General features: G+C 33.7%; 1 protein-coding gene across 4 annotated transcripts in view; it reads left to right on the top strand.

Moving 5' to 3' along the window:
* USP34 (ubiquitin specific peptidase 34) overlaps nt 1-22,150 on the top strand; it is a 265,762-nt gene that overhangs the window by 114,099 nt on the left and 129,513 nt on the right. For all 4 annotated transcript variants that reach the window (XM_031950529.1, XM_031950528.1, XM_031950527.1 and 1 more), the window contains 6 exons: nt 194-323; nt 955-990; nt 1,325-1,455; nt 2,024-2,661; nt 4,923-5,137; nt 21,728-21,843. In XM_031950529.1, coding sequence (XP_031806389.1) covers nt 194-323; nt 955-990; nt 1,325-1,455; nt 2,024-2,661; nt 4,923-5,137; nt 21,728-21,843 — 1,266 coding nt within the window. The remainder of the gene's footprint in view (nt 1-193; nt 324-954; nt 991-1,324; nt 1,456-2,023; nt 2,662-4,922; nt 5,138-21,727; nt 21,844-22,150) is intronic.

The following is a 22,150-nucleotide window of genomic DNA, read 5'->3' as shown; positions in this document are numbered from 1 at the left end:
TTATTGTGAGGAGTCCATAAGATTCATCAGATTGCCAGCAGGGCATGATCCCTAACAGAAAGAAATGTAAGAATCTCTGACTAAAGTTATATTCTGGTGTTGACCTTGTAGTAGGTGCCTATTTAGAACACATAATTTTAAATTTTCATGTTGTTTAAAAAACTAACTTCATATTCTCCTTTCATTTTTATAGACCTTATATTTGGCATCTATGCTTATTAAAGCATTATGGAATAATGCATTAGCAGCTAAGGCCCAACTTTCAAAACAGAGTTCTTTTGCATCTTTACTCAATACTAACCTCCCTATGGGAAATAAGAAAGGTAAGGAAAAACAGTTGTTCCAAAACAAATGGATTTTTAGATTAGAATTTTCCTTGCTTCTTGAACTAAATTATAAATTAAATAATGTCTTTGCACGGGATACAAAACATTGAATGTAGTAAAATAATAAATTGGGGCTTGCTTCATGTTTTTGGTATATTCTGGTAAAATAAAAAAAATTAAATCATCAATAGAGCTTAAATTATTTCCTCCCAATTTTCCCATTTGCAGAGATGTTGATACTTTGTTTAAAAAAAATCTTTGAAGATGAAGTTGTATTTGGAAACATTTTGAGGGTAGAACATATATAATGTTCTCTTTCTATATTTCAAATGTTTCTATGAGGTATCAACCATTCTGTCTATCTTTTACAGATATAATTTTCAAGGACTTTCTAAACTTTTTCTACATTTTACCCCAATTTTTCTCTCCTGACTTCATATACTACTCTTTTCTTAGGCTTCTCTGTGCAGGCACCCACAACAACTACTGCAGGTGGTGGGGACTTACATTATTGCAGGCTTCCCTACCTGTATCTCTGTTGATTATGTAATATGAACAACTGATATGCTGTACCAAAGAAGCTCAGTCACTTAGAATGTTTCCCTCCTGTTTTTTCCTTTTTCTTCAGAGGAAGAAGAGCTCAGAAGAGCAGCCCCGTCGCCTTGTAAGTTGAGTCTTAGACATGCACAGCAACATAGTTTGTAATTTTTAAAAAATGAATTGCTTTTTAGATTAACATGCTAAATACTAGATAAAAATTTGGACCAGAGTTTTGAAGTTTAATTTCAAAGGGAGACACAAGTTATATTAAGTAGAAGAACAAGTTATTCTACCAATCTCTCTATAAAATCAGTATAACCATCACATTTTTTGATTGGACTTAGTTTTAAATCATTTTTAGAGACTTTGGATATTTAATTGTTTAGAGATTTTATATTTGAGTTTATATTATCATTAATTCAAATTAAAAAATAAAAGATAAAATATCTTTAAAATAGGGTCACCTGCAGCTAGTCCTCAAAGCAGTGATAACAGTGATACACATCAAAGTGGAGGCAGTGATATTGAAATGGATGAGCAACTTATTAACAGAACTAAACATGTGCAGCAGCGACTTTCTGACACAGAGGTATGGCAGTAATCTTGTTTATCTTTCATTTTGATACCTTAAAAGTTCATAATGAAGTCATGATATATGGACATGATTGTGTAGTTCTCCTTTTTAGTAATAAGCAGTTTTTCACAATAGATTTTTTTTCCCACAGTGGACTTTTTGAGGTATTTTTTCTTTTTTCTTTGAATGTGAATTTTTATGTTTTTTGTTTTTCTGATTTTCTTTTTTTGTTTTTGTTTTTGTTATGGAAACTTAGTCAATGGTAATTTAGATCTCACATGGCCATAACAAGCTTTTAATGAAAAAACAGTTGTGATTATTGTTCCTTGTTGACTTTGTATTTTGGTTCTCTTGTATTTGTTTATGTCTTGCAACCTGTATGTATAATTTAATAGACTTGTAAAGAACATTTTTTTAAAGAATATATATCTATAAAAGGAGGAAACAGTTTGCTTAATTTTAAGTTAAATAATCTACCTCCAAGGCTTACATATTTAAATCATAAATTTGTGATCACCTTTTGTAATACTACTTTTAAATATTTCATTTTTTATGTTTCTGTAACAAATCTTTTGAAATACAGGAATCCTTGCAGGGAAGTTCTGATGAAACTGCTAATAGTGGTGAGGATGGAAGTAGTGGCCCTGGCAGCAGCAGTGGGCACAGTGATGGGTCTAGCAATGAGGTCAATTCTAGTCATGCTAGCCAGTCGGCTGGAAGCCCTGGAAGTGAAGTACACTCGGAGGATATTGCAGACATGGAAGCTCTCAAAGAAGAAGAAGAAGAAGATGACCATGGCCATGATCCCTCTAAAAGCAGTCATGGTACAGACCTTCGAAACAGAAAGCTTGAATCACAGGCTGGGATTTGTCTGGCAGATTCACAGGGCCCTCCAGAGAGAGGCAGCACAAACAATGGAACAGGAAAGGACCTTGTTTTTAACAGTGACTCGGTACCATCAGTTGATAATCGAATCAGAATGTTAGATACCTGTGCACGTCCTGAAGATACAGAACATGATATGGCAGGAGAAATGAGCACTGCACATATATCACAAGCATCTCAGGATTCTTGTATCACACGTACTGGGGACTTTCTTGGAGAAGCCATTGGGAATGAATTATTTAATTGTCGACAGTTTATTGGGCCACAGCATCACCATCACCACCACCATCACCACCACCACCATCATCACCACCACCACCACCACCACCATGATGGGTAAGTTTATTCTGATGAAATCTACCTTGTAATTTTATTAATATAATTATAATTATATTCTATTTTTAGTTAGTTAGGTTCTCCAATTTTTTAATTAGCAGATCCCTTGGTTTTTGAATTTCAAATATATAATCACTTCTTGTTTCATTGAAGAATGTATAAAAATAGATTTTTTTTTCTGCTTTTCTTCTTCCTCCCTCCTTCCCCACCCCATTTTCTCCTTGACCAGCTATTTTTCTGAGCTTATAAGACATTAAAAGTCAGATTGAAATTATTGTGAAAATGAAGTTCTTTAGTTACTTCCAGAATTTAAGAAATGGTTTCACTTTTTGCAGCATTGCAAGATAATTGGAAGTTTAGAGGAATTAATCATGAATGTTCTTAAATTTGATATTTGAATTATTTTCTCCCTCTTGCAAATAGCTATCCAATATCAGATATTATTCAAATTCTTGTTGTTCTGCACAAAATTAAAAAAAAAAATTATGACCCCATTCACACTTATACATCCTACTTGTTTACCTTTCTCATCTCATTTCTAACATTGAGCTAGAAGAATGTATCAGCCTGTGGTAGAGTACATTCAGTGACTATTCAAAACAGAGATAACTTTGAAATTAAGATAAAAGAGGGAAAATAAAAGGGATATAAAATATATATATATATATATATATATGACATTTCTCATTTTGGTATAAATTGCCTTATTTTTATTAAGTTTGTCTTGATTTCAGTTGGCTTGATCCAAGCCACTAGAACTAATTTTTCTCATTATACTTGTGAAATAGAATATACTCCTAATTACTAAATTTTTTTTCCTGTTGAATTTATTAACTGTAGTCATTACTAAAAATTGGCTAAAATGCATCTTTAGCTTGGTTTATAAGGAAAGCTAGATAATTTATGTAGGTTTGTTAAAATAATGTTTCAGACAATAATAATTTGTTACCAGTACATTTTTTTTCCTATTCTAATTTCTTTCTTTTTTTTCATTTTATTATAGTTTTTTATTGACAAAACATAGCATGGGTTATTTTTAACACTGACCCTTGCAAAAACTTATATTCTAACTTTTCCCCTCCTTCCCTCCACCCTATCCCCTAGAAGGCAGGTAATCCCATACATGTTAAATATGTTGAAGTATATGTTAAATATAATATATGTATACATATAATCTTGCTGCACAAGAAAAATCGGATTTAGAAAGAAGATAAAAATAACCTGAGAAGAAAAACAAAAATGCACTAACAGAAAGAGTGGAAATGCTATGTTGTGCTGTTGTGGTCCACATTCATTTCCCAGTGTTCTTTTGCTGGGTGTAGCTGGTTCTATTCATCACTAATCAATTGGAACTGATTAGAATTCTCTTATTGTTGAAAATAGCCAATTCCATCAGAATTGATCCTCATGTCGTATTGTTGTTGCTCATTTCACTTAGCATCATATCATGTAAGTCTCTCCAATCCTCTCTGTATTCATCCTGCTGGTCATTTCTGACAGAACAATAACATTCCATAACATTCATATACTACAATTTACTTAGTCATTCTCCAATTAATGGGCATCCATTCAATTTCCAGTTTCTAACTGCTATGAAAAGGGCTGCCACAAACATTTTTCCACATGTGAGTGAATCTCTTTCCCTTCTTTAAGATTTCTTTGGGATATAAGCCCAGTAGTAATACTTCTGGATCAAAGGGTATGCACAGTTTGATGACTTTTTGAGCATAGTTCCAAATTGCTCTCCAGAGTGGTTTGATCCGTTCACAACTCCACCAACAATGTATCAGTGTCCCAGTTTTCCCACATCCCCTCCAACATTTGTCATTCTTTTCCTGTCATCTTAGCCAATCTGAGAGTTGTGTAGTGGTATCTCAGAGTTGTCTTAATTTGCATTTCTCTGATCAATAGTAATTTGGAGCACCTTTTCATGTGACTACATATAGTTTTATTTTCTTCATCTGAAAATTGTCTGTTCACATCCTTTGACCATTTATCAATTGGAGAATGGCTTGGTTTCTTATAAATTAGAGTCAGTTCTCTATATATTTTGGAAATGAGGCTTTTATCAGAACCTTTAACTCTTTACCAGTATATTTTAAGCTTTTTAAAACTTCTGCACTTGTTTGTTAAATCAAAACTTTCCAACTTTTTAGATGTTACAATTTGCACAAAGATCCTTACAGTAAAGATGTGAGTTTTGGAATAAGAAGTGAAAACAATTGAAATGATTAAACTCTTTCCTTGTCCATATTCTATAGGCATGTGGTTGATGACATGCTAAGTGCAGATGACGTCAGTTGCAGTAGTTCCCAGGTCAGTGCAAAATCAGAAAAAAATATGGCTGATTTTGATGGTGAAGAATCTGGATGTGAAGAGGAATTAGTACAGATTAATTCACATGCAGAATTAACATCTCATCTCCAACAGCATCTTCCTAATTTAGCATCTATCTACCATGAACATCTTAGTCAAGGTAAGATTTTATCTTAACTAGTAAAACACCTTTTACTAGTATACATATAATATTAATAAAACTTACTCTGTGAAATATAGGCATGACTTTTTAAGAACAAAAATAAAATAGTTCCTCATCTAACATTCTAAGGGCAGGTTAGAGAGTTATGTGGTCATAAAAGAGAGCCAGACAGAATTTTCCCATTTTAATCTAGAATTGAGGGTAGTGAGTAATCAGGAAAGGCAGTTTTAGGTACTTATTGATTGGGGCTTTTTTTCTGTTTATATTGAGCTCCAACTTTTGCAGTATGCTTTCTGTGTACTATATGATTTTGATTCATGGAATAATCCTGTGCTCTGACTATTATTTCTCTTATTGTTCTCAAATCCCCCACTCTTTTCTGCTAACACATTTTTGTTCAGTTGACCTTTGATTTTATCCATAAAAGAGGGAGACAAACTTATAAGGGAATAATGTCCAGAGATGGAAATTTTGGTCTTTGGAGTAATAGATACTGTGACTTAGGACACAAGTGATTGATTGTCATACCCTTTCCAATAACAGTAATTATAATTTAACTGATTTCATCATTGTTTCTAAAACAAAAAGGAGAGATTTGTGGTTTGGGGATAATAGGGAGTTGCTGGGCAATATATAAGGCAACAGTAAAATTAGCAAGTTGCCTAAAGTGTCTTGAGTTTCCTGGGAGATTTTTACTTGATATAATATTAATCATGGATTGGAGTAGGTTAGATATATTGAGTTATGCCAGTTCCTATTAACTCACCAGCCAGGACATGAAATTATAGTAGGTATAGCAAGGAATTAGCAGTTAAATGCTTACTGTTTGCCTGTGTCCTAAGCACTGGAGATAGAATTGCAAACAAAAATTATGATGGTTCCTGCCCTTAAACATTTTTCATTCTGATAGGGGAAAATGACATACAAAAGCAAAAGGAAAGGTGCACATGCTGAGTCTTTGGGAGGGAATGGGGTTGGGAGTATTTCAGAAGCAGAACCTAGAAGGGAATGGAAGTTGGTTAGCCTGTGCTCCTCTCCAGAATCTAGGCCCTGGGAAGAATTGTCTGGTAGAAGGAAGTGGCCAGCCTGCTGAAGGAATATTTGAGGGTGAAAAGATAGCAGGGAATGGAGGACTGTTATATTAACATTGAAGCACTGCCTTGGTCACTAAGGGGTTAACCAGTAGAATTTAAAATCATTGGTAGGATTTCAAATTAGGTTGTCTTGCGTCCAAAGCTAATTTCCTGTCTAATATATGACGTTGCCTTTCCCCTCCGTTTTTATAGATGAAGCTGAGGATAAGTGAGGTTAAATACTCAGGATTACAAACTAGTAATGTCTGAGATAGTCTATGAATGTAGAATGACTTTTTTTTTTCCTGAGGCAGTTGGAGTTAAGTGACTTGCCCAGGGTCACACAGCTAAGAAGTGTTAAGTGTTTGAGGCCAGATTTGAACAAAAATTGTTCAGTATTTGAGTGATATGGATAGGCCCTCTAAAAGTCATTAAAACAATCGTGATGAGACATGAAATTGAGAAATGATAAAGATGAGTGGTTGGATACAGGTAATAGTTCTGGACATGGGAATCAGTGGATTTATCATTTGATTAGAGAAATTGAAGAATGAAGATTGTGGTATTCTTCATCCACTAAAATTATCAAAGGTTAGTGTATAGAAGAAAAAAAAAAAAAGTTAAAAATTAGAATTTTGATCAGTAACCAAAATGAAGGAGCAAGAGATGATTGATAAAACTAGCAAAAGAGATTTAGATTGGATGATTAGTCATATAAATTAGCAAGTATTTATTAAATATTATGCACTAGGACTGTATTATACATTGATTGGTTGGTTGGTTGTCCTTTATTCTCAAAGAGGATCAAAATGACATCACTTTTGGGATCATCCTGCCATTAAGGAGCATTCGTTCTAATGAGGAATGTAACATATAAATAATTAGGTAAATACAAGTTATTTACAAAGTACTAGGTGAAGATTATCTGAGAGGTAAAAGCATTGGCTGCCTATAGTACTGGCAAAGGCCTCCCACAGAAAGAAGGTCGGAGTTGACTTGAGGTGTGAAAGAAGCCAAAGAAGCCAAGAGGTAGAGATAAGAAAGAAGAATGTTCTAGGTATGAGAGATAGCCAAAAAAGGGAAATGAGAGATAGAGTGATATGTTTGAGAATCTGTAAATAGGTTAGCACAGTTGTATTATAGAATGCCTAGAGGATTTGGGAATAAAGTGTAAGAAAGCTAAAATGATAGGAATTGGTTAGATTACGAAGTTTTCATTATTAGAGAACTTTAATATTTGATCTTCAATGTAATAGGGAGTTCCATTGTAACTTATTAAACTGGAGAGGTTATTGATCGAGACTAGCATTTTTGGGGAAATCATCTTGGTAACTGAGTGAAGAGTAGATTGGAGTAGAGAGGGTTTGAGGCAAGGGAACCAGTTAGAAGACTGGTTCTAGTTAGCGAGAGATTGTAAAGAGCTGAACTAGGAATGTGCTGTAGGGGACATATACAAGAGATATAAATGTAGAAAAGAGAAGATTTAACAACAGAATAGTCATATGGGGCGAGGAATTAAGATTAATACCAATATTGCAGGCTTAGCTAACTGGGAACATATATTTTTGGTTTCTTCATTATGTTTTTGGATATATTGATTTTAATGACTGAAGAAGATAAAACTTAAGATGTCCAAGAGATAATTAGTAATGTGGTGGTGTAAATCTGCAGATCAATGAGGGATAGCTCACCAGACAGATAGATGGATGGAAAGACAGATCTGGGAATCAACCTATTGAACTCATAGGAGGTGATAAGATGACTGTAGAATAGAATAAAAAGAGAAGGGAGCCCAGGACAAGGCCTTTTGGGATACCCATAGTTAGTGTCTATTTTACATGGATGTAAAATCTGCAAAAGAGAATATAGTTTAACAGATAGGAGGAGAATGAGAATGGAACAGTTTTAGAAAAACCTAGAAGAGAATCAGGACAAAGAAGTTTGATTTCTGTCTAGGTAAAGATAGTATAGAAAGAGATAAAGATAGAGAAAGAGAGAGATTTTTGATGAGTACTATTAAGTGAATTTGCTGACAAGTCATAGAGTATAAAAACAGAAAACAGTATCAATTTATCAATTAGATCTTTTGCAACTCTTGAGAGAAGAATTAAGTAATTGAATGAGTTTGAATGAATTTGTTAACCATGTAGGTGGTAAGGACTTGGAATTGAAGACAGAAAATATACACTATGAAGTATAACAAAATAATAGACTTTGAGTACACAGCAGGGTCAGATAAAAACTATTAGAAAGATGAGCATATTTCTAGGAAATGAGAAATATAAAATTGGACAATAAGAGACTATTGTATCATGGTATAAACTAATTTTGTGTTTAGTTAACAAATTTATAGTGGATCCAGGGAATTTTGCTTCCATGGTTTTCCCCAGTGGTTTTTTTTTTTTTTTTTTTTTTAAAGCAACTTAGGAGTAAGAAGAGTGTCCAAAAAAAAAAATACTTAAAATAAGACTGGATCTTATTAAGGGACAGGGATTGGCAAGATGTGAATGCCTGAAGGTTGTAAGAAACCTAGAAATTATGCTAGAAGGACAATGCTTTGAGTTCCTTAACTATGAGGTCAGCATTGTAAAGGAAATAAAATGAGATCAGAACAGGTATAATATACTTGTTGGAGAGATTAAGTAATGGCCTGTCATTTCTTGACAGTAGAGAATCAGGAGTGCGAATTTCTCATTCTAGCCCATTGCTTTGGAGTTACCAGAGGGAAGAATGGTCAGTAAAGGGGAGAGATAACTTCAGTAAATAGTAGTTTCTAGTTAGTGCCCATAATGGATATATTATTTGAGGAAGAGCTGTAGAATGAAGAAATTTTTTAAAAAATTAGCACATTTCAGCAAATAGGAAAAAAAAAAGGGACAAAAGTTGGTTAGGGATAAAAGGTGGTGGTAAAGTAAGAGATTTTTTCAGGTATCTTCACAAACAGACCCTTGATTGTTGTGGTTGGGCAAAAAGAAGTAGTAATTTGCTAATTAAAATCTTTGGGAAATTCCATTTATGGAAATGCTTATAGTCTAAAATGACCCCCAGGTTGCTAATTACAATCATACAATAAAAAGTTTTTCCAGTAATGATATCTCCAAGATGGAGCTGGGCCCATGATGGTCATTGGTAATGATGACCAGGAAGGTTGTATGGTGAAGGAGGCCTTGAGCAGTTGCCATTTCTGCATTTTTTATTTCCACATGGAGCCCCTTCAACGGATTGGAGTGGGAGATGGGAACATCATTCGTAATGGTGGCCAGGAATGGCATATGGTGAAGGAGCCCTCTAATTCCAGGCATCAAAAGCCCAGGACAGCAGCTTCACTCTTCTATTTTGCCACCAAGGAGAAGTCATACTGATTACCTTCCGTCTTAAAATTCTGAATCATGTCTTTAAGAGCAAGAGGTACAATAGTTGATATAAAAATTAAAACTTACTTATTTTCAAACATAGCATTCTCCCATTTTAATTACTCACAAAATGATAAATGGCATTATATCCAAATGACAAAACTGAGAGGTAATAATCTGACATTGGACAGCAGATCTCCAAGGAGATCTTGACAAGTTACGATCGTTATGGGTCTGTTGAGTAGCTAGTTCTACTCTGTAATTGTTTATCACCAACTGCTTGTTGAATTTCCCACAATCCCTATGCAGCTTTAATAAGTGACTAATTTTTGTTGATTCAGCAATGTCAACCTTTTACTTTCATACCTCTCTCCATTTAACACCACATCCACTCTAGTCCAGGATCTCATCACATCTTGTTGGAGTATTAAAATCTTCTAGTTTGTTCCCTACATCTAGTCATACTGTCCTCTAGGATACAGCTACCAAATTGATATTCCTAAAGCATGGGTTTGACCATGTAATTTCCTTGGCTAAAGAAGCTTCTATAATATCCTATTGCTTTTAGGATAAACACAAACTTGACATTTATTTGACATTTAATACTTAATACAATCTGTCTCAGGCCTTTCTTTCCAGGCTGATTCAATTAATCAACAAATATTAAACACATACTATTACAGAGCATTGCATTGGGAGCCAACAGATAGAAAAAAGGAAGTGACTGCCACTCTTTAAGAAGGTTATATTCTCTTGACAGAACACTGCATAAATAAATAATATATTGAATTTCTATAAAATAAATACAGGACAATTTTGGGAGAGAGGGCACTAGCTTTTGGGTGGATCAATAAATGCTTTTTTAAAGTAAGAGTTCTTTGAACTAAATCTTGAAGGAGTCGAAAGATTCTGAGAGGCAGAGGCGAGGAGTTGAGTTCACTTCAGCTGGAGTGATCCTTTCTTAGAAAGGCAGAGACGGGAGATTAAACTTCAGTTATGAGAAATATCACAAAGACTAGCTGATCATGGAGTTTGTGTTGTGAAAGTTTTTAAGAGCCAAACAGATATTTACATTTTATACTAGGTACTAGATTTGGAGATGGGAAGTGACATGGTGAGATCTGTGCTTTAGAAATGTCATTTGGATACCTGTTGAAGATTAATTGATGAAGGAAGAATCTTAGGGCAGATTTAGGTGAATTTGGAAGCAAATGTGGTAGCTGAAGTAGTATAATTATTGGACTTCTCAAACTTTTTTTACTTGTGACCCCCTTTTGCCTGAGAAATTTTTATGTGATCCCATGCATATAGGTATATAAAACAACAAATCAAACATTTACTGATAATAAATCATTATTTCATGACTCCCACATTCAGTTATGAAACCCCCATATGAGTTTACAATCCACAGTTTAAGAAACTGTTCTATATAAAATACTCTACTTCCTTCTCTTTTCATAAGCTAATATTTTTGCATAGAATGCTCATCTTCGTTTTTTGGAACCATCTTCTACCTACAACACTGAGTTCACATACTGTATCCTAAAGGAAGAAGCCATTTGTGATTCCCTCAGTTCTTAGTCCTACCTTTTTTAAAGGTGTCTTTGAACATGTAATTCTTTAGCTGAATATGAGATCTTTGAAAGCATGACTTATATCCCTTTTAAATTTATATCCCCAATACATAGCTTACAGAAAGTACTTAATAAGTACTTATTTATTCTTTGATTTAAGCTTCAGAAGATTGAATATAAAATGGAATTCTTTCCCTTTCCCCTTGTTAATTTCCTTGTTTCTGTCATCTTGTGACTTCCAAATTCAAAATCATTCTTGTCTTTTCCTCTCCCTCAGTCTGTTTTTAGTCAGTTGGTACATCTCACTGATGCTGCCTTCACTACATCTCTAGTATTTGTTCCTTTATTTCTATTCAATTGAGCACTTCCCTGTTTTAGGTTATCATCTTTCACATATATTATTAGAGTAGCCCCCAGTATCAGCTCTATCCTTTCAGTCTCTTCCTTCTCTAAACCATAATCTGAACAATTGCTAAAATTCACTTTGCATAACATTCATTTGCTCAAAAATTTTTCTCTAGGAATTTCTTCTTGCTACTAACACAAAATCTTTCCCATGGCATTTAAAACCCTTAAGGAATTTAACTCTAGCCATTTATTTTCTTTTTAATGTTTGAGTACTTTGCTTTGATCATTGTTGTCATTTCCTAGTCACCATCCTTTGAAATTCTACCTTCCCATTTTCCCATCATTTACCATATCTGAGAAGTATCATACAACTCCTTTTTAGATAGAAAAGGAGTTATGTTTCATCATTCTTTTAGAATTAAGAAGGATCACTTAATTGATCTTACTTCTGATGCCTTTTGGTTTTATTTTGCTTTGCAGATTTGTGATCATGTTGTCTGTTGTTCTCTTGGTTGTTTTTTATTATGAATAGTTAAGTCTTGTTAAGCTCCTCTAAATGGCTCATATTCATTCTTCCAATGCAGTAATACTCCATTAAACCCAGTTTGTTTAGCCATTTTCCAATTAGTGGGGGGGGAGGGGTTCCTTTTTTTTTTTTTTTTTTTGGGGTAGGAAAGTGCTACCGCAGAGTGTTGCTATGAATATTTTAGTATGTATCGGGTATATTCCCAATATCAATAATATTTCTAGGTTAAAGAGTATGAACATTTGCTTTTCTAGTCTAATCTTATATTTTTATTAACACTTGCATTCTGCATCAGCCCTGTTTTCTTTCCTTTTTCATTTCAGCCAGTTAGTTAAATATTCAATTTTGTAAACTTCTGTTTCTTTTTAGCAATTTGGAACTTTGTTTTCAAAAGTTATTGAGGGTTTTAATTTTTTCTTTTGGAATTTTTGTTCTTTGACTACTTGTCATTTGGGGGATATATTCATATCTGTCTAGCTTTGATAATAGATTCTTATAAAAGATTTTTGATTTTTCATCAAAAGACTTTTTTATCACTCTTCTGACTTTAATTATTAGAATGTTAAGCATTTAAACTAGATCGCTATTCGGTGCTAGAAAAAGCTAAATTTATATATATGATTACGAAAAAATTTTTGTACCCCAGAAACTTGTAACTTTGGTACAGTGTCATGGATATGAGTGCATACAAAAGGATGAATTGATTTTAGGATATTAAATATAGTTTATACTTTTGAAAGATGGCTTTGTAAAACCTATTTCAGTATCTTATTTCCCTTCTCTTCTTTCAATAATCTGAACCTCATTTCTGGTTATTTGAAGTAGGTCTTGAGTCTAGAATAAGAAGAAAATAGCTCAGATTAGGTAATAAATTCATTCCTGAAGCTTACCACTAAGTCCAACAATTACAAACATAATCTCTTTTGCTATTGTTCTTCCATTTCTGTTACTCACTTGTTGCTTTTGAAAAATTCCAATCTTGACAACTTACTGTTATTAATTCATCAAGCAAAAAGCCCCAGATAGATTTTTATTGAATTCTACCATACATCAAAAAAATCTACTGTTATTTAAATTAAAAAAAAAAAAACGAAATCCTACCAAACTTTTTGTGAAATATGAATATGGCCTTCATATCTAAGCTTATGACTTGGAAATGGGTAGAGACAAAAGGAGGGGAGAAGAAAAGAAAGAAGAGGAATGGATCATTACACAATGTTGCTGTTGCCGTGTACAATGTTTTTCTGGTTGTGCTCACTTACTCAGCATCAGTTGATGTATATCTTAACAGGGTTTTGAAGAAGAGGTTTTGAATGTCATCAAGTTCCTCCTGGGTGGCAAAGTGCTTGGTGCTGTTTCTAGTATAATTGAGATTTACAAAACAGGATGTCCGTTGCTCACACTGATGCTGATGGAAATTTTTTGGGTTACATGGCAAGAGGACATTATCTTTCAGGAGTTCAAAGATGCCTTTGTTTAAAGAAAAGGGGAAAAGGTTGTCTTGTGATAATCATGTAGCATGGGGTATCTTTCTTAGTCATTGTCAGCAAGATGCCAGAGTCCTCCTTCATAGGGTGATCTAAGATGGTCATTTACCTGACAGCCATTGTGGCTTCAGAAAGGATCAGGAAACAGTTCATGTGGTGTTTGCTATTTGACAGCTCCAGAACAGAGGTTAGTATACAACGTTCATTGATCTAACCAAGACCAGTTGTCAGTTGGGAGGGCTTGTGGAAAAAACAATGGTAAAATTAATTTGAAAAGGGTGCAAGCCAAGACTCAAGTGCAGGGAATGTTGGTGCATGACTTTTTGTTCACAGATGAGTACACTCAGTGACATCTCTGAGAATCAAGAGAGTGTGGATCAGTTCCTTGCCCCTTATGCTAATTTTAACCTAACAATTAATGCCAGGAAAGCAGAAGTCTCTACCAACCAGCACTCCCCCATCTATATATGGAATCATTTATTAAAGCTAATAGAAAATTTTGAGTGCTGTGGATAAGTTCATTTACTTTGGCAGTATATTTTCTAGGGATGTCAGTAAGTTGATGCATACATTGATAGAGGTAACTTAATGTTTGGGAGGCTCTGAAATAAAGTGTGGGTGAGAAGACTGTACCAAACTGAAGGTCTTTGGAGACATTGTGCTGACCTCATTGTTGCCTGTTAAATCTGGATAGTATGCCAGTACCATGCGAGGAAACTGAATCACTTGCATCTGCATTACCTTAGTTAAAATTCTGAAGATTACCCACATGATAAGATAGCAGACCCCAAGGACCTTTCTGGACCTGAACTACCAAGCATTCAGATTCTTGTAGAAAGAGCAACTCTGATGGGCTGTCCACATTTTTCAAATATCAAGCAGAGAACCCACACAAATCAGAAGCTCACATAGAGGTCAGAAGATACAAGAACATTCTCAAAGTGTCTGATAAAGAGTGGAATTAAATTATGAAACACTGACATAGGACTGCCCAACATGGCATACTGTATCAAACAAGACACAGTGCTCTGTAGATGGCTCCAAAGCCATCTACGCTCCAAATATTTATATGGATTATTTGTGCCCAACCTGTTGCAGAACCTTTTGAGCTTTTATTGGTTTGATTAGTCACTGTACTTTGACTCCAGCATAGTGATGTCATTTTGGTCTTTGAGAACTAAGGGTGACAACAACAACAATATCCAAAATATTAGAAATTCCTTCAAATATGTAAGAACATATTCTGCAATAGATAGTCAAGATACATAAAAAGAAATGCAAGCTATAAAAAACATGTTTACATTTCCATGTAAAAAAGTTTCATTTTTAAAAAATGTTCACAACAATTAGTAAAATGTAAGTTATAACAACTCAGAGGTTCTACCTTATATGTACTACATCAGCAAGATAATAAAAATTATCAAGTGTTGTCTATGATTAGAGAATAGTTCACACTAGTGAACTATTGATGGAGTTAACAATTTGTAAAGTCTTTTAAGAATGAATTAGTATTCGACCCAGTAATTCACTAAAATATATTGCTTTTTGATGCATCATTACCATTAGTATTGCTGTAATCATTCCAAAGAAGACTAAGAAACAGGCAAAGGCCCATATATTAAAAGTATTTATAAAAACTGTTTTTTGTTATAAAGAAAGAACTGGAAACTAACATGTTGGGGAATGGCTAAATAATTTATAATATGATGAATTGTAATGTTGAGTAAGAAATGATAAAAGTGAAAATTTCACGTAATGTGGGAAATATTTGTACAATCTGATGCAAAATGAAGTGGGCAGAACTAGGAAAAATTTAAGTAACAATATTGTAAAAAAAAAAAAAAAACAAATTCAGAAGACTGATAAATGAGCATAATTTCAAAGGATCAGTAATGAAGCATGCAGTAATGAAGCATCCTCTTGACAAATTCTTGAGGGGCAGAATGAGACATAGCCAATGTAGGGATTTGTTTTGTTTTGTTTTGGTATGTTCTTGAATATACAATATAGGAATCATTTTCTTTGTTTTGTTTTACTTTATGTGATTATTGCAAAGATATTTTTTCCTCCAATTTTGGGTGAGAATTCAAAGGAAAAGCAGCTTTGCAAATAGAGTTGTCCAAAAAAAATGAAAGTAAAAGGAAGAAGGCTATTGATTTTCTTTTTTTTTTTTAATTTTAAAATGCCGAGAAATTAACAGAAGGCATTTTAATAGGAACACAGATAATGTTTGAAATTGTATATATTTTTCCCTTTAAAAATTTTTTTTTCTATTTTAATCATTTTTGTATTTTATTTTTCATTTGTTTATTTCAAGAAAGCATACAATAAAAAGATTATATTCATGACTGTCCATCTTTTCCTTATTTCCTTGTAGGTTATTCTTTTATTCTCTGCTGGGCACTTTTAAATTTTATACTCTTTAACTCCCCCAACCCCCCTTATCTCTCCCCCACCCTCCAGCCGCCATTTCCTTCAAGAAGCTTATAGTTAAGAATAAGTTTATTTATACACCCACCAATACATATTCATATACATACATACATATATACACACACACACATACACACATTCACACATTCATACACATATATGTATGCATACACATATATAAATGCCCATTTACACATACGTAGACATTCATCTAAAATAATATTAATATGACTGACATATAATGTAGATTTCTTTCTTGGTTGAATCAGCTGTGTCCTAATCTTTTTTTTTTTTTTTTTTTGAACACTCTAATTATCAGTGTCAGTCTTAAACAGATGATTTACATTTCCATGTTTACATTTTCACGTTAAAAACATGTTTTTATTAAAAACATAAACAATTTTTCTTTGTTGAGTTTCTTGAAAGTAATCTTTGATTTTGACTCTTATATGTTAAATTTTCTATTGTGTTCTGGTTTGATTGAGACAAAGTCTTTAAGTTATGGAATGCCCAGTTTTGGTTTTTGTGTTTTGTTGATCAATATTATAATTAGTTTTGCTGGACATATTTTTTGGCTGCAGGCCTTTTTGGTTGTTAACATCTATATCTATCTATCTGTCTATCTGTCCATCCATCTATCTATAATTCTAGGGCCTGAGATCTTTCACTGTAGCTGCTGATAAATCCTGGACAATTCTAATTCTGGCTTCACTATGTTTGAATTTTTTTTTCCTTGTAAAATTTTGTTTTTGATCAAGAGTTTTGAAATTTAGCAATAACATTCCAATGTACTTTCCCTGTAGGAACTGGTGATTGGTAGATTTTTTTTCTCCTACTTTCCTCCTTCCTTGTCCTCCAGGACAGTTTTCTTTGTTTCTTGTATTTCTGTGTCAAAGTTCTTTTTTTGGTCATAGCTTTCAGGTAATACAATTATTCATATTTTTTCTCTTCTTGTTCTGTCAATTTTTTGGTAAGATTTTTCATATTATTTCTGTCATTTTAAAAATATTTTGTTTAGTTATTTCTTGGTCTCTGATAGCTTCACTGGTTTCCCTTTGTCCAATTCTAATTTTCAAAGAGTTAGATTCTTCTTTAAGCATTATATCACTTTTTTTAATTGGTTAATTTCTTTTTTATAATAATCTTGTTTTTCTTGCATGGTTCTTTTTTTTTTTTTTTTTTTTTAAGTTTTTCTTAGTCTCATTTGATTTTTTCAAAGTGTTTTGAGTTCTATAAATTGTTTCTAGGAAGGTAGCCAATTAATGTTATTCTTTGGGGTAGAAGAGCCTTTTTTCACTTTACTATCTTCCTCTGAAGATGAATCTCAGTCTTTGCTGTTCACTTAACAAGGTGGGGGTTCTTTCTTCTTTGCCAGTTTATTTTTATTTTTTAATAATAGGTATTAGTGTAAGCACTTCTAATCGTGGGGTGGGAGTGGGGAGGAATGAGGCCTCAAGAGTCCCTTCAGCTTTCCCCTCTGTCCAGGAATCCCAAACCAAAAGTTCCACCCTCTTGCAAGTGCTAGTAAGCCACCAACATCCCTGCCTGTGCTGCTTCTGCACTCAACTGATGCTGGGTCTTTCTTGTCCAGGGCTACGCCTCTCCAGCACAGTTGGGCCTGATATCAACTGAGGTTTATTCAGTCTTCCTGGGCTCTGAAAATTCTTGTAGTTGTCAGCTAGCTCAAGGGTGAGGACTCCCCTACTTTGTACTAGAGTCTTTCTTCAGATATTTTCTGGTTGTCTGAAGAGGACCTTTGTTTTCCCCAAAATTCCCAAAGTTGTTTTTCACAGGTCTATGTTTATCCTGAGGCACAATTTTGTTTGTGGGGGAAATCTTGAGAGTTTGGGAGTTTCTGATTTCCTTGTCATTCTATTGAAATTATATATTATGAATTTATTATATTCTGAAAAAATAATGCAAAATGTATATAATAGAGATCTATGGTATCCTTTTTCTCCTTCCTTCATTGCTTTATTTTCTATTTGGAATTGGTCATTTTATTGTGGTGCAGAGGATAGAATGCTGGACCTTGAAATCTGCAAGGCTTGTTTTCAAATCTAGCCCAGAGCTTTTCTAGATGTATGACTGAGCAAGTCACTTAACTTCCTACTACCTAAGTTTTCTGTTCTGTGGAATGAAGATAGTAATAGCACCTAAATTCCAGATTTTTCTTAGAATATTAATCCTAAAGCATTTTATAAATTCTAATTTTCATTGTTCTTCATTATAATATTCTATGGGGCCAAGGAATTGAAGGTACCTGTGGCATCCTAGTAATGATGGGAAAAAGAGGTTGAAATAAATGATTTTGATTAGTTACTATAAAACCTGGTGGTCTATGTTTTTGGGGTGTACGTTTGGGTTTTCCATTAATGCTCCTTAGTAACTGATCTCAAAAATAAGATGAGTGAAACTACTCACTGGCAAGTAGTAGTTCTTTTGAAGAATCATTCTGAAATAATTTTAACTTTTAGAAGATAAGAAATTTTAGAAGTAGAAACAACCTAAAAAAAAACTTATACAGCGAAGGATGAAGATCTTAGCTTCAAGGCACTCTACCAGCATGCCTATGAAGTGGGATTGTAGGTGGTCTCTTCCTTCCAAGGACAGTGCTTTCTCTGCTACCCTTTGCTGTTTCTTAATAATCATAGCTAATATAACCCTTTAAGGTTTGTAGTATATTCTACAGATTTTCTCTTATTCCTTATAGGAAACCTATGGGGAAGATGCAAATATAATATATCCCTTTTAAAGATGAGTTAGTGGATTGGGAGAAGTGCAGTGATATATGTACCTAAGCTGAGCTAGGCAGGAATGGAACCCAGAATTTCCTATTTCCTTAGTCTCTCTCTACTTTATCATCTAGCTTGCCTCAACCTAGCTCTTTAAAAAAGTTCTCTACACTTTTCCCCTTCATTTCATTTCTTTTCAATTTCTGCTAGACACTCTGCAATATGACTTTCTTCTTAGTACTTATTTGAAACTTCCCTCAAAGTTTGTAGTGAGCATATGATTGCTGAACCTAATGGCTTTTTCCCACTGCTTATCCTTTGTGATTTCCCTGCAGCATTCAATCCTGTTGAACACAGTTCTGTCTCACTATGGCTTCATTCGATCATGTTCCACATTAGATTCCTCTGTTCAGAATTCTTTTCTTTCTATATACGTACTCTTTAACATTAACTCCCATGAGTTTAGTTATCATCACTTTATGATTCTTAGCACCATATGTCTTCCTTTAATTTCTTTTATTTCGTCCAATCAGGCATAACAAGATGTCTAACGTGCATTTCAAGTGAGTAGTCCAAGAAACTTCTGAAATGTAACATGTCCAAAATAGAAGTCATTTCCTTTAATGTGAAAACCGTACAATAAAACCCATATATATGAACTCTAAGCTTTGCAAAGTGCTTTACATATAAGTATCTCGTTTGATCAACAACTCTACTTACTATCTCTACACTTTTTTTCTATTCCTCTCACATACCACTTCATCTTTGTCTCCATGGTTTTGCTGTAGTTCTTCCATCTTTTAGAATTATATTTTCTTAAGGTTCTTTAGCTCAAGCAATTTCTTATTCATAAAAACCTTTACTAATGTCTCTTCCCCCAGGAATATTGTTGTCTCCACTTTCCCACCCCAGCCAAAATCATTTTGTTTAAAATTTCCATGGTATTTTCTCTATATATCTTTAAATATGTTATCTCTTCTAGCTTTCTTTTAAGCTCATAGATATTAGGGGTCGTTTTTTAATCTCCAGTAGCTAGCACTATATCTGCTCTGCTTAATGAATATTTATTGATTTATTGAGTGGTTACATTATTTAGGACACTAAGAGGGATCCATAATGGTCTAGTTTAAAAAAAAAAGTAACTGGTAAAGGAAACAATTAATAAATTAAATTAGAAATTAGGTTAGAAGTAGAGAGGTTTAAGGTGGTTGAAGAAGGAAAAAGAACATGGGAATAAGGGGACTGTCAACAGAAAATGAAAGTTATAAAGTTGAAACTTTTTTAGTGTTATATATTAGTGCCATTATTGTTATCCTTATCAACCCATAATTCCTAGTTCAGTGAGATATTGTGAAGGAAGGCCTAGGAAAAATTAGGCTTTTAATAAAGTTTAACCAAGATATCTCTTGTACTTAATCATGACTAGGGTTGGAGAAAGTCTTTAATGATACCATAATAGACTTTGAAGAATTAAGCAAGCTAAGATTGAATTGCTGCTTGTTGATATTGACAACAAAGTAATATCCGGTTATCCCTTTTTTCTCCTTATGCCTTCTCTTCACAATGATTATAATTTTTTTTTAATCTCATGTGGTATGGAAAACAAAATAAGTTAATATTGTTAGAGAAAGGTTTTTGATGGGGGGCTTTCTGACTCCTTTTCCCCAAAATATATGTTGGTTTTGTTTTTTTATAATTAACATGTAAAGCAGTTTTAACATTAATATTTTAAAATGTTGAGTTTTAAATCTCTATCCCCCTAATTCCCTTCCCTCTCATTGAGAAGGCAAATAATTTGATGTAGGTAATACATATTTACAAACATTTTTACAAAGTTCTTTAAAAATCAATGTTACTTATGTGCTTTAGTATTTCATAAGATTGGTATATTTGAAAAGAGGCTTTAATGTATAATGTGCTTGATTTGACAAAGGCTTGTTTCATGTATTAGTATTAACACAAATTGGAGTAATGGATAAATATAATTCTGTTAGGACGATAGAAATGTGACTAAGTTCTATGGATTTGAAAAATGATTGCAATGGCCTGTAATTTTGGTTTTGTGTAACAAGAGTTGGATTTTATCTCAAATCTACTTCTGGCTGAAGAGCAGTAATTATGTCCAAGGTAGAGGCAGAATGGCCTATTGAGTAGAGAGGGACCTTACTTAGAGTCACCTGGTTCACAGACTTGTCTTGGCTCTTGTGTGTTCTGAGACAAGTCACTTGAACCTTTTAGGGCTCATAGCAAGGCTCTTAGACTGTGTGCTACAGAGCAATTGCTGCTCTGTATTAGGAAAGCCACTTTTCTTAGGAGTTTTCCTCCATCAGTAAATGATAGGTTCAATTTCCAATTGGAAAAAGATATAAAACACTTTACATGGAAACTTTCTTAAATTTCTTTGCTCTCCTTTAGTTTCTAATTTGTTAGGTGGCACTCTCCTATAGAAAAATTTCAGTATACTTGTGAGAAGAAAAATTAAGTCTTTTCAATATAAAAAACATTTTCATTTTAAAAACTGGCCTTTGAGGAGGAATCTTTATTCTTTTTTTTTTTTTAATAGCTTTTTATTTACAAGTTATATGTATGGGTAATTTTACAGCATTGACAATTGCCAAACCTCTTGTTCCAATTTTTCCCCTCCCCCCCACCCCCTCCCCTAGATGGCAGGATGATTAGCCTGTGAAGGAAATCCAAAATGCTGTCAGGCAAAAATATAGGGACTGGGAATTCAGTGTAATGGTTCTTAGTCATCTCCAAGAGTTCTTTCGCTGGATGTAGCTGGTTCAGTTCATTACTGCTCCATTGGAATTGATTTGGTTCATCTCATTGCTGAGGATGGCCAGGTCCATCAGAATTGATCATCATATAGTATTGTTGTTGAAGTATATAATGATCTCCTGGTCCTGCTTGTTTCACTCAGCATCAGTTCGTGTAGGAATCTTTATTCTTAAAGTTTGGTTTCTTCGGATTTGTTAATTTAATTAGCTAAATGGAAATGTATCTCAATTTAATCAACTTGTATTCAGCAATTTCATGTCTTATTTTATCCTTACAGGCCCAGCTGTTCATAAACATCAGTACAATAGCAATGCTGTTACAGACATTAATTTGGATAATGTTTGCAAGAAAGGAAATACTTTGTTATGGGATTTAGTCCAAGATGAAGATGCAGTAAGTTACTTTATGGAACTAAATAACAGCATAAATAAATTGGGCCACTTTAGAAATTGGAAATAATAGCTCTCTCATTGTGAGAAGTTTCAAAAGTGAAGTAAACTCCATCACATTGTTCTGCCATATCACTTTCTTCATTTTTAGCCAATATCTTAGCAAATTAGAGATATCTCATACCCACAGAGTCTGTACTAAGAGAGCGAAATGAAGGAAAACTTTCATATTTAAGAAGACTGACCTTTACTCCAAATAAAAACCCTAAATTGCAAACATAAGACTAGACCATTGAAGACATTGTGGCAAC

This window comes from Sarcophilus harrisii, chromosome 2, assembly GCF_902635505.1.
Source record: "Sarcophilus harrisii chromosome 2, mSarHar1.11, whole genome shotgun sequence".
In the NCBI taxonomy this organism is placed as follows: domain Eukaryota; kingdom Metazoa; phylum Chordata; class Mammalia; order Dasyuromorphia; family Dasyuridae; genus Sarcophilus; species Sarcophilus harrisii.
This window is presented reverse-complemented; position numbering and strand designations above follow the sequence as displayed.